This window comes from Oratosquilla oratoria, chromosome 6 (genome assembly GCF_046742065.1).
Source record: "Oratosquilla oratoria isolate Oo_2021 chromosome 6, ASM4674206v1, whole genome shotgun sequence".
Classification (NCBI taxonomy): Eukaryota; Metazoa; Arthropoda; class Malacostraca; order Stomatopoda; family Squillidae; genus Oratosquilla; species Oratosquilla oratoria.
In genome coordinates this window covers 34,374,010-34,388,001 of record NC_134782.1, presented here as the reverse complement: position 1 = coordinate 34,388,001, position 13,992 = coordinate 34,374,010, and the positions used below count along the sequence as shown (strand labels likewise).

General features: G+C 37.7%; 1 protein-coding gene across 6 annotated transcripts in view; it reads right to left on the bottom strand.

Moving 5' to 3' along the window:
• Positions 1–13,992, bottom strand: part of LOC143026382 (dedicator of cytokinesis protein 1-like) — a 195,231-nt gene that overhangs the window by 117,859 nt on the left and 63,380 nt on the right. For all 6 annotated transcript variants that reach the window (XM_076186653.1, XM_076186655.1, XM_076186658.1 and 3 more), the window contains exons 16-19: positions 7,652–7,755; positions 4,810–4,944; positions 4,402–4,578; positions 3,056–3,230 (exon numbers count right to left, since the gene is read on the bottom strand). In XM_076186653.1, coding sequence (XP_076042768.1) covers positions 3,056–3,230; positions 4,402–4,578; positions 4,810–4,944; positions 7,652–7,755 — 591 coding nt within the window. The remainder of the gene's footprint in view (positions 1–3,055; positions 3,231–4,401; positions 4,579–4,809; positions 4,945–7,651; positions 7,756–13,992) is intronic.

Genomic DNA, 13,992 nt, shown 5'->3' with positions numbered 1-13,992 from the left:
TTCTATGAATATTCTTTTTCTGTGGTGGGGGAATTCCCTGTGGTGGGGGAAAAGAATACTGCCATCAAGTATTTCCACTTGGATCGTAAGAGGCGAGAAGAAAGGGATGGGGATTGGGACTAGGCATCCTTCTCCTTGTAGCCCCACAGGGGACATTCCTAAACAAAAAAGAGAAGGCATAAGAGGGTCTGGAAGTTCTCGGACCAGCACCCTAAGGTTTGGGTCTTTTAATGTGTGTGGATGTGGTACAGATGAGAGTAAAAGGGAAGAGATAGGTAGTATGTTTGTGAGAAGAAAGATGGATGTGTTGGCTTTGAGTGAAACCAAGTTTGTGTCAGGATTGGAAATGGAGAGAGTGAGTGGTTCGAGGTAAAGGTGGGACTTCGTCAAGGATGCGTTATGTCGCCCTGGCTGTTCAACTTATACATGGATGGGGTGGTGCGAGAGGTAAATGCAAGGGTAGTGGGTGAGGGATTGGAGATGGTTAAAGAAACTGGAGAAAAGTGGGAGGTGAGCCAGTTGTTGTTTGCGGACGACACTGCGCTTGTGGCAGGATCGGAAAAGGGATTGAGGAAGTTGGTGGCAGAGATTGGGAGAGTATGTGATAGAAGAAAGCTAAAGATAAATGTGGGTAAAAGGTGATGAGATGTACAAGGGGTGAAAGTGGCAGTAGACTGGAAGTGAGCATTAACCACTTCAGTACGGGACTTAAATCTCGCGGGCAGCAGCCAATGCCAGCCGTATGACGTGTCGTAATAATATTCGCATCATAAAATATAGTCACCGCTTATATCGATCGTTCTCTCTTTCACCCGCGAATTTTGAAAACCACAGAGAATGGGATTCAGGGCGCATTTGGGAGAATGTAAAAACACAGGGACGACTACAATAAATATAATCAAGACGCCGATATGGCAGCGTCGCGAATCCACTTGCTCCTCATGACGCCTACGTGTGCGGCACCGTATGGAAGGGGTTAAGGGAGAGCGACTGGAGAAAGTGGATAGTTTTAGATACTTGGGTGCAAATGTGGCAGGAAAAGGTGGAGTGAAGGTGGAGGTAGAATGTAGATTGAGAGAAGCGAGTAAATGCCTTGGTGGATTAAAGAGTGTAATGAGGAATAGACATTTGGGAATGGATGCTAAGAGGAGACTGTATGAAGGAGTGATTGTGCCAACAGCACTGTATGGAGCAGAAACATGGAACATAAGAGAAGAAGAGAGAAGGTGATTGAATGTGTTTGAGATGAGGTGTCTGAGAAGTATGATGGAGGTACTAGGCTAGATAGGGTGAGAAATGAGGAGGTAAGGAGGAGAACGGGGGTGGAAAAGGAGCTGGGAGATAGGGTTGATGAAAGAATATTAGGATGGTTTGGACACATGGAAAGAATGAGTGAAGAAAGACTAGTAAAAGAGGTATGGAGGGCAGATGTGGAGGGAGTGAACATGAGGGGATGTCCTAGGATGAGATGGATGGATGGGGTGAAGGGGGCTTTGGGGAAGAGGGGAATGTCTGTTGAGGAAGGACGGGAGAGAACAGAAGACAGGGGTGAATGGAGAATGGTTGTATATGGATGATGTTGTGATTGCATGAGGTGGAATGGGCAGGGGGGTGGGGTGAGGTAGTATGTGTGAGCAAAATTTGACGCAGCCCAAAGGGATTTCTCCCCGTCCTCTCCTTTTATGCAATGGGGGGACGGAGAGGGGGGGTCACCGATTTAATGAAGCGGCCTTGCTGTGGATGTGCTGTGTCTTGCGACACTGCTTCTGACCCAGGGCAGTGGACAAGGTGCAGGGATGACCCGTCATCCAGGAGGTGCTCAGATAAGAGGGAGTGTGGAGGGGTGTGGAGTGTATTCAGGGATGGAATGGGTGGAAATGATTTTATGCCTTTCCCTTTTTGGCTACCTCCCTTGTACGGGGGAAAAAGCCTTGGTATATGTATGTATGTTTCACACCAGATTGGGTTAGAAGTAGTCTTGTACCAAAACAATGATATAGGAAAGACAGAATATTAAAAGCAGCAACCAAAATGATCCCAAGAAGCTGGGAAGTATAAGATACATAAAAACTAGGACTTCTTCCTTTGGGAGAGTGTAGACAGTAAGTTAAAAAAAAAAAAAAAAAAAAAAAAAAAAAAAAAAAAAAAAAAAAAAAAAAAAAAAAAAAAAAAAAAAAAAAAAAAATTGGATAGAGATTATCTTCTGATATAGGATGAAAGAACAAAAAGTCAGAGTGCAAAATTATGAAAGGCGTTCCATACAGATCCATGAATTTGTTGAATAAGTTAGAAGATATAATCCAGGCCAACAAAATCCATGAATTTAAGGTAAAGTTTGATCAATGGAGATATAATGATTGGATCCCATGAGCACAGCTCCCTATATACTGGGTAAAATACATACACACATACATACCATTATACAATCAAACATACAGATCCACATGCAGGCACAAAGACACACAAATATGCTTATAGTATTTATATAAGAAGTGTCATTTCATGCAAACAATATAAATATAATATTCCATCACCTAAAATAAAAAGGCAAAAAGATTAAATTACTGTTATGCAAACATTAGTAGTGATAATAAAATATGAAATAGTAAAAAAGAAAACAAAACTTTAATACACAGATATGTCAAACTAAATAAAATTAGTGCAAGAGCTAGTGATACCTCTGGTTCCTTTTTCCTCACTAGGTGCAAACCAAATGCAAATACAAATATTGTTGCTATACATCTATCATTACAAGTTATATTTGAGACAATCTAAACAATTCAGATTAAAATCTGTGTAAAATTGTATGAAATAAATGCTGAATTGAGCAACTTTTTAATATGGGCTTGTCATACTCCTGAATAATTACAATGTGAGGAAACAAAGATACCACTACAGCTAAAACTACCATCACCACTAGCATGGTCATTACCTTGGTCATAATCACTATCACTGACAATGACATGGACATGACCAACATCACAGCAACTGCCACAGCCATTGGCTGCCTCAACCACCACCATCATCTCTTTCACCATCATATACTCCCTCCTACCTCCTCTGAAGATACTAGAAGCTTTCTGAGGTGGTCAATAAAGGCAGGTAGAAGAAGTTCCCGACATTCTGGGATCTTGAAAAGTTGGCTGTGGATTATTTCCCCCACTGTCATAAGCTTTTGTTTGGCAATGCGATGCTTGGGTAAGTTGTTCAGCATTTTGATCAGGATTTCACTGCACAACAAAAACAGTTATTATTGAAAAGTGACATTTGTCTTCTGAATGCCTATTCTTTTATCTCCATGGTCATTTGTCTCAGGGAACAATATCTGGGGGTAGTGCCTTGGAGATGGATATCAGAGAAAACCTCATTCTCAAAACCTATCAATACCCTCTTCTCCATATGAAGATACTACTTAACCTCCTCAATATGAGTCCAATATTCGCACACACATCAGGTTGCCTGATGTACGATGATGCATCACAATACATGCATTACAAAATAGTTACTGCTGTTACACTCGTTCTCTCTCTCCATGAATGAATATAATGTCACAGAAAATGTGATCAAACCTGTTCAAAGAATACAGGGGTCGCTCAGCTACAACTAAAATTTAAATATAATCAGGAAACCAACACCGGCATCCTCATATACCCTACTCGGCTCATGATGCATACACAGGTGTCATTGTGCTCAACAGGTTAAGGGACTGGCAGTTGGTCTTCATGGAATTTAATTAACCATGCCCTTGGTCCAACTCACTGGCAGCAGGGTTTGAGCTGCCATCACCTCAACCTCTGCTGCAAGTAGCAATACTCACCCACTTGGCAAGTGAGCATTCAAAAATGTCTTAATATAAACATATCAAGATTCTCCAGATAGCCAAGTCCATTATGAGGGGGAAGAGGCCCTTGGTATATAGACAGATAGATGATTCTCCAAGTTTCTATAACTAAATACAAAAGTTTCTTCATATTTGGAACCCACTTTAGTAGAAATTTTCCAATTCTGAGAATGAAAAATGAGTCTGAATAGTTAGAAAAAAGGTTTCCGTGAAGAGGAGAAAAAATGTTTCAGGGGAGAGGGAGTGAATTCCAAGTGCTCCAAAATGCCTCCAATTCATAAAATCTTCTAGATCTTTTTGTGTGGGTGTGCTTTGATTCAACCTCTCCATTTTATGAGGGAAATTGTGTTCTTCTTATGTCTTCTAGCTAAATCTTACATTGAGTCAAATCTAAAACCTTACATCAACCACTTCTGTTTCATCTGTACCTTATCTAATAAATATTTCAAATCATGTTAAATTAATAACAAACACCCACACACCATCAAATATTTGGTAAATATATTTTTCTTGAAAAGGCTTACTACACTTTTTTCTTGTTAACATAATGTAGACCTTACCTCAAGGTGACAGGATCAAAGGTGGTAATGACATCTGGAATAGTTGTGGTGATGTACCTCAGACATTGTGCTTGCACAGTTAATGTCGAGTCACTTGTATCAAGCATCATTTGGGCCATGGACTCCAACAGCTGCTTCAAGATCTTTTCAAACTCCTCCTGGCCTCGTTCATAAAGCCTTAGAAAAGGGAACAAATAAGAATTATAAAAAATATATATTTCTGGATGTCATAATCAGCTAAACTAAGGGACAACTGGGAATTCACAAATAATTCTGTAAAGTCATTAAGTGGGAAACTGCCAAGTGCGGGTTGGCTCTTAGGTTGCTTATAGAACACTTTTTAGTGTCATCTGACATGGATGATTATTCAGCAGAGACAGATCAAGACAGAGAGAATGTGGTACTTACTCAACAAAGAGTTGTCTTGATCTGATGATAAACTTGAATATGTACTGAAGGCACTTCATAGCCTTCTTTAGAGTGGACTGTCTCTCAGGAACATTCCCCTGCTCCACGTAGAATCTCAACACATGGATCAGCTTGCTGTTTGGAGCAAATTGAAAATAATGAGTAAAAATATACAAATAAACAATCAATGTACATTTAATGGTCTGTGTCAGCTAACTTGAATAACATAATTTCCCTAAAATCCAATATACACTCTCCTGAATGCAGTCACTCCAATGACCCTGGTCTCTCTTGCAGAAGATCCACAGCCTCAAGAAAACCAACTGCAGCCTCCAGTCAGAACCATAAGTCACTTAGTGATGAGATATTGTTATTGTCTAAGGATTGTTCATGTGGGACATAGTAGTATTTAGTTTTCTGAGTCTTCTGTGTGGTGGTTGCATCTGGGTCAGTTTGGATCTGTAGCCAGACCTATTCTGTGTTTGTACTGTCTTAATGACGAATGGTGTCCTGAGTGCAGGAGTGCTAGTGTATTTACCTAGTTGTATTATACGGGAAGGAAGCTATGCTGGTATTTACCTAGTATTTACCTAGTTGTATTTTACAGGATGGGAGCTATGCTCGTTGTGACCTGTTTTCGTATCTCTCCACGTCCAGTTTATTCTTGAACTCGTGTATAGTACTGGCATTCACTGTTTCACTGTTTAGTTTGTTCCAGAAATCGGTCACTCTGTGCAGGAAACTGTTCTTTTTCAGGTCTCTTCTGTAACTGTCCTTCTTTAGCTTCTTATCGTGTCCTCTTGTTTCTCTCTTGTCCCATTTTAAAAGTTCATCTCTATCGAAAACTTCCATCCCTTTCGCAATTCTGAAGATGGTCAACAGGTCGCCTCTTTCCCTTCTCTGCTCTAATGTTAACAGCTGTAATTTCTCCAATCTTTGTTCATATATCAAATTTGATAGTGTGGGTGCCATCTTTGTTGCCGCTCTTTGGATTCTTTCTAATTTCTTTGTGTTTTTTTTTTGTGCTTGGTGCCCACATTGATATAGCATATCAATGTGGGCATCAAGTTTTCTTAAAATCCTGAATAGTGTTTGCATACACTGTTTCTTTATCTAAATTATGTGGCCTTTTCTCTGTGAAACATATCTGGGGGTTGTTGTCAGAGTATTGAGTTTGATGTTTTTTCTTGAAGGGCTTGTTTAGTTATCTGGGTGTGAATATGTTTCTGTGTGGATGTTTTGTGTGGTTTGTGTGGTTTGTGTGGTTGGTTGTGGTAGTGTTTGAGTAGTATGCTGCTGGTGTAGTTTTTCTGTTGCATACTGTTGGTGGTACTCATGTGATATACTGTGAAGAGTGTATGTTGTTTTGGATTATGGTGTAGAACTGTGTTCCTGTCATTTTCATAAGATGTTCTATTTGGAGAATTTTGGTTTCTCAATGTAGGTGTCCTATAGGGGTAGTTTTGGTGCATCCTTTTATTATTCTCTGCTACATTCAGGTCATCATCTAACATTAAAACAATATCAACATTGAATTTGTCTGGCCACAGACACAAAATGCTCCAGATGCAACCATTACACAGAAGGCCCTGAACACCTATCTTACATTGCACCACCCTAGCTATACTCAGACAAGAACACAATATTCATTTCTTGAGTCACTTCTAGACCAATCCAGTGGTTGTTGCCAGTTAACTGTGAGCTGTGGATCTCATGCAACAGAAACATAGAGCAATGGATTGACTAATGGACTCTGTGGATTTCATTTTTTTTTTTTTTTTTTTTTTTCTGAGGGCTTTCTTTGTTATATCAATGGGGTTGTATTTTTCCCATTGCCTCTAAGGACATGTTTTTGCTGGCTTTCTGTAAAGGTCATTGTGATCTCTTACTTCATGTCTATGGGAGGAAATCAGTATTAAAGGTCTCTAAGCTCTTTCCTATTTCTCCAAGTAATCTTGCAATTTTACCCTGTATCCCAGTGGTCAGGATAATGGGATGACTTGTCATCCATGAGAAGTTAAGATGATGGGGAAGAAAGGGTGGTGGATGAGAGTGGAATGGGTGGGAGTGGAATGGGTGGAAGCGAAATAGGTGGAAGTGAAATGGATGGGAGTGGGTACTTGCCTTTTGACTTGGCTACCTACCTTGCTCTTTGTGGTTGGAGAGAAGGTAAGCACACTATCATGTTTGGGGTTGCTGTTTGTTGGTTATATTGAGGAGCTTGTTTGGTAGGGTGTTCACAAGAGTTTAGTATATTCAACTTGGGGAGTTGTTCTAGTATTTTGTTTCCTGTCTGGTTAGTGTGTATCCATACTGGGTGGTGTGTGTTTATGTCACTTGCCAGTATGTGTTTTGACACTACAGTAAGAGGTTGGAGTTCGGGGGTATGACCGTAACTCTGGGGGACTTACGAGGAAAGTAGTAGGTTATAAGTTGTTCTCTTCATTTATGAACGAAAAAAGAGGAAAAGTATCAAAAACTTATGAAAAAAATGTCCAACCCACATAATGATGCCAATCATCTTTGTACAATTTATCCACTACTCCCATGCCATTTTATTCATACATACTGAGCTAGAAAATGGAAAAAAATAAAATAAAAAAGCATATTAGTCACAATGCTGTAAAGTACAACAGATGGTGTTACTACATGGAAATGAGGTATGGATATTAATGTGTGCCAAAAAGAATAAAGAACATGCAATGGAGAGGATTGCTTGAAAATGTATATGGAATAATGAAACCTAATGTAAAATACTATTCTAAAAATTACAAAAAGAAAATTGGCTTGAAAAATGAATTAAAATCTGTAATCTCTAAAAGCATCTTTACAAAATACTTACTTGTAAGCTAATGTTGCATGAAAGTTTTGTTGAATGTAGGAATCAAGAACAGGTTGAAATGCTTCATGTTTGCTCATATCTGTCACAACTGATATGACATACACCTTGTGCCATGAAAAAGTAGGAAAAGAATGTAATTCAATAACAGAAACAAGATTTCAAAGCTTAATAAATATAACACTTAAAGAAAGAGTATACATAAAAAGTTGCACACATAAAAAGCAAAATTAATTTTACATGAATGAATTATATCAGCAACCTGTGATATGTTCAGTTTTTGGTGATATTAAAAAAGAGAAAAACACAAAGGTATCTCTCCATGTCAGTGTATTACTGAAATACTGCATTCATGAGTGAAAATTTCAGTTATCTCCATCTACCATAATTCCATATAAAAATTCCAGTGAAATTATGTCCAATTATAAAAAAGATTGAGAATAAAATAAGGTGTGTTACCTGAACAGGGTAAATGAAGTAAATGAAGCAAATAATTTTGCTTGACAAAAGGATGAATGGCAAAATCATTAAGAAATCTAATATCCACAGTATGAGCAACTACGGATTTCTTCAATGAGCAAAGAATAGTACATTAGTTTGCCCAAGGAATTAAACATGCCTAGAGTCAACATAAACTTCAATTAAAATCTGTTACAATGTCATATTACACTCAAAACAGTATGTGCAACTGATAAAATTTTAAGGAAGCAGCAAAGAAAAAAAAAAAAAAAAAAAAACGAAGAACTAGAACACAAATAAAATTAGCATTCCACAAGCCTGAATATAAACAAATGGAAAATGACAAACACAAACCTTTTTAAACATCCTATTTCTTAAAGAAATAAAAAAGAAAGAAAAATTACACATTTAACAAAAGTATGAACAAGAAAGCATAATTTTTCAAGAAATTTTACAAAAGACTTAAAGGACAACTCATCAACTAATTTTTAATTTTTCAAGTCTATAAGAAAGCATAAACTCAACCAAATGATTACATTATGCAAACCTGAGAGAGCTTGACTAGCAATAGAGGCTAGTAGTATGAAAACAAATACAATAAAAATGTATGTATGCAATATTTTCATCCTCTCAATAGCCTAGTTTCAATATGTATTTCACATCACCCTCTACTCTCACTCTAATCCTTCAGGACTTTTTGAAGAACTATCATAAATTAGATTCAATAACACCATACTACAAAGACATTGATACATCTTTATTCATTCAAGTACCAATTAATAAACCAGTACAGGTCAAACAGCTTCCATTGTCATGCCCATGCACACACTCATTGCAGTGCTCCTGACCATAACAATGAGGCCAGGACATAAGAGGCCACTTCATCCACTCGGTACTGCAAATGGAGGGTTTTCAAATGGGTTTTATATGTTTGTGATGTGGGGGTGTGCTTTGACTCAGCCAAGGGTTTTATTTTTCTGACTATCTATCTATCCCTCTATAGTAACACACACTGATTACACATTGACACAATGGGTCAAGGAAAACACCAGATATAGAAATAATAATGAACCCTCAAGATTGGATTTGATATTCACATCAGAACCCGAAATTGTGGATAAAATCGAATACAAGAAACCAACTGGAAAAAGTGATTACATACTACTAGAACCAGAATTAAATGAAGAAACAAATATAAAAATTAATGAAAAACGCAGAAAAGGAAGACAAATGTACAACAAAACAGATTTTGAGAAACTTAGAAAATTCTTTCGAGAAGCAAATAGGAAAAAATAATTAATAATGAAGAAACAAAGGTGGAAGAGAAAAGAACAATTTGGAAGGAAATCTATAATGAAGGTGTGGATAAGTATGTACCCAGACAAAAACATTTAAGGGTATATATATAAAATCCTGGTATAATAAAAAGTGCAGTGAGGCAAAATACAGAAGAGATAAAGCCTGGAAAAGGTGGAAAAAAAGAAAAAAAAACTGAGAAATAAGAAATATACACCAAACTAAGAAATGAATATGTAAAAATACATAGAGAAGAAAAGAGAAATTATGAAAAGGACATAATAGATAAATGTAAAGATCAACCCAAATGATTTCATAGATATGTAAATGGCAATTTAAAAAATAAACAGGAAGAAATGAGTAGTGGCATCCCACAGGGATCAGTACTAGCTCCAATAATGTTTGTTATTTAGCTGTGGATGTGTTGTGATTTGCGACACTGCCTCTGACCCAGGGCAGTGGACAAGGTGCAGGGATGACCCGTCATCCAGGAGGTGCTAAGATAAGAGGGAGGGGAGTGGAGTGTATTTTGGAATGGAATGGGTGGGAATGATTTTATGCCTTTTTCTTTTTGGCTACCTCCCTTGAAACTGGGAAAAAGCTTTGGTATATGTATGTATATATGTAAATGACATGGACGAAGGCATTGAAAGTTACATGAACTGCTTTGTGGATGATGCAAAATTATTAAAGAGAATAAACTCCAAAATAGACTGTAACTCATTGCAGAGGGATCTGAACAAAGTCTTAGAGTGGAGCAAGAGATGGGAGGTAGAATTCAACATCAAGAAGTGTAGTACAATTGAATTTGGAAAAAGCATGACGAGAATATCATCGCAGAATAAAATTTATAGAAAAGAAGTAAAGAAAGTAAATTTTGAAAGGGACCTAGGAGTAATCATCACCAGACATAAGTAATCATCACCAGACATGTTGCTAGATAAAGATATAAATAAAATAGTCAGAGAAACATACAATTTGTTGGGATCGATAAAGGTGGCCTTTAAATACCTGGATAAGGAAATGATCAAGAAAATATTACAAACACTGATAAGGCCAAAACTGGAATATGCAGTGCTGATATGGTAACCCAATACAAAAAAGAATATAAGAAAATTAGAAGAAAAAAAACAATGAGCTACAACAAAGATGGTTCCAACACTTTCAAACCTGACATAAACAAAGACTGGCCAAACTGGAATTGCCAACCCTGGAACCACTAACCCACTAACCCACTAACCATCTACAGAATTATAAAAGGAAAAGAATGCCTTGATGGAGAGGACTTATTAAAGTGGGACGGAGGAAAAACAAGAGGACATGCAATGAAACTCAACAACAATAACTACAGAAGAGACCTGAAAAAGAACTGCTTCCCACACAGTGATAGATACATGGAACAAATTGGATGAAGAAATAGTGTGTGCAAACACAATACAAGAATTTAAGAACAAACTTGATCTTGCGAGATATAAAAACAGGTCACCACAAGCATAGCTCCCCTTCCCATATAATACAACCAGGTAAATACACACATACACACACACGTCGGTCGATGTGACAACGAAGCTTGGACTCTGGAAAAATCTACAATTTTTGTGGATCTTAAACGACAAGGGAGTGCTTGTGTTGTATTAATAGGGAAGGGGGAAAGCTCGTGGTGTAGTAGGAAGATGAAGAAAAAGGAGAAGGGGAGGGATTACTGAGGAAAATGGAAGGAAATGAGGAAGGGGACGAATGGGCCCAGGAGGTCAGACGGCATGTCAACAAGAGAGGGGCAGACGACAGTGGTGAAGGTGAAGATATTAGTAAAAATTAGAAATATAGATAAAAGCAGTGCAATGGAAGGTGAAGATAATTATTTCCATGGATTTAATGAGGGAGGAAATGACAATCTCCCCGACTAGTAAATCTAGAGGAGAAACTAAAAGAAATGAATGAAACATGGGAGGTTAGGTTTAACCAATTAATGCTAGTTACCCAAAGAGTTGATAAACTGGAAGAACTAAAGGAGAATCAAAACCTAACTAAATAGAATGAAAAAGACAGTAAAGAGAAGTAAAGGATGAGAATGAGGAATTAAAGAGGAATAATAAAGAGAATAAAGAGTCTATAGCAAAAGAGGTAAGTGGTTGGAAAAAATTACAAGAGAAAAATAAAATTGAATTTAGAGTGGAACAGCAGATGAAAGAACAAACTAAGGACACAGTTATTAAAGTGATGAGGAAGAAGAAGAATATAGTAAGAGACTTAGCAGATAAAAAGAAATGTATAATTATATTAGGGATGGAAGAGAAGTATAATCCAAATAGGACTACAAGAATAAGGGAGGAAAAGGAAAAAGTAAATAAGGTATTAGAAGTAGTTCAAGAAGATGAACTAGAAACTGAGAAAGAGATAGAAGAAATATATAGATTAGGAAATACAATACAGATAAGACCAGACCAATTAAGGTTAAATTCAGGTCACAAACGACAGCAGAGAATATCTTAGCAAAAACAGGGAAACTAGCAGACAGTGATCAATATAAACAAGTATGGATAAAAAGAGAAATGAATAAAGAGGAAAGAGAGGATGAAAAAACAAAGACTAGAAAGTAAGGAAAAAACAAGAAAAGAACAGAGTCAGAAAAAGAGAAATTCTATTGGAGAGTAGTGAATATGAAAGTGAGGAAATGGTTCATAGCAGAGAAAAACAGAAGGGAAACAGAAAACACAATGGAAGTAGCAGAAAATTAAAAGTGTCTTACACAAATATAGATGCCTTAATAACAGGCTTGAACGAACTGAATGATTACCTGAAGGAAAAAGAACTGGACATAATGGGCATTGTAGACAAAATTCAAAGGTCCACTACCACCCAACAGTGTAGGACATGATGCATATAATTATTGGATTAGAAACAGAGAGGTAAAACAAGGAGGTGGAGTTATGTTCCTGACTAAGAAGGATATAAATGTGAGGAATGTCAACATATGAAAAGAATGGAGTAGAGATGATTGTGATGGAAGTGGAGGATAGGGATGGGAAGAGCAGGAAGTTTGTAGTCAATTATGTGTCTCCTAAAACGGCTTCGTGGGAAGAGAAAGAACACAAAAATATGTTAGAAGACACAAAGATAACACTAAATAAGATAATGGAAGATGGAGGAAGAATAGTTGGAATGTAATCTGCTGGGAAGAGATGATAGTGATAGGTGGAGAAGACCTATCGGGAAGTGTACTACTTGATATGATTATAGAACATACAATGACACAATGTATACAAGAGAATACTAGGTATAGAAATGTGGAAGAACCATCGAGACTAGACCTAATAATCACATCAGAACCTGAAATAGTGGACAAGATTGAATGTAAGACATCAATAAGTAAAAGTGACCACATATTGGTTGAACTGGAATAGGCATTTGGGAATGGATGCTAAGAGGAGACTGTATGAAGGAGTGATTGTGCCAACAGCACTGTGTGGAGCAGAAACATGGAACATAAGAGAGGAGAGAAGGAGTTTGAATGTGTTTGAGATGAGGTGTCTGAGATGTATGACAGGGGTTACTAGGCTGGATAGAGTGAGAAATGAGGAGGTGAGGAGGAGAATGGGGGTGGAAATGGGTGTTGGGAGATAGGGTTGATGAAAGAGTATTAGGATGGTTTGGACATATGGAAAGAATGAGTGAAGAAAGATTAGTAAAAGAGGTATGGAAGGCAGATGTGAAGGGAGTGAACATGAGGGGACGTCCTAGGATGAGATGGATGGATGGGGTGAAGGGGGCTTTGGGGAAGAGGGGAATGTCTGTTGAGGAAGGACGGAAGAGGACAGAAGATAGGGGTGAATGGAGAATGGTTGTATATGGATGATGTTGTGATGCATGAGGTGGAATGGGGGTGAGGTAGTATGTGTGAGCAAAATTTGATGCAGCCCGAAGGGATTTCTCCCCGTCTTCTCCTTTTATGCATGGGGGGACGGAGAGGGGGGGGTCACCGATTTAATGAAACGGCCTTGCTATGGATGTGCTGTGCCTTGCAACACTGTCTCTGACCCAGGGCAGTGGACAGGGTGCAGGGATGACCTGTCATCCAGGAGGTGCTAAGATAAGAGGGAGGGTGGAGGGGAGTGGAGTGTATTTAGGGATGGAATGGGTGGGAATGATTTTATGTCTTTTTCTTTTTGGCTACCTCCCTTGTAAAGGGGAAAAAGCCTTGGTATATATAGGTATGGAACTAAATGAGGAAAAAGAAAAAAAAACAATAAAGGGAAGATTGATGTATGAAAAAACAAAATTTGATAAAATAGGAGAATTCTTTCAAAAAACAGACTGGGAAAGTATACACAAGGAGGAAACAACAGTAGAAGAGAAATGGAATATTTTGACAAAAATGTATAAAGGAGTGGAAAAGTATGTTCCAAGACGAAAGCAAGAAAAAGAATATGTAAAAAGTTGGTAAAATAAATGTAGGGAGATAAAAGACAAAAGGGATAAAGCTTGGATAAAATTGAAAAAAGACAAAAGACCTGAAAAATGGAAAATATATACTTGTTATAGAAATGAATATGTACAAGTGTGCAGAGAAGAAAAGAGAAAATACGAAA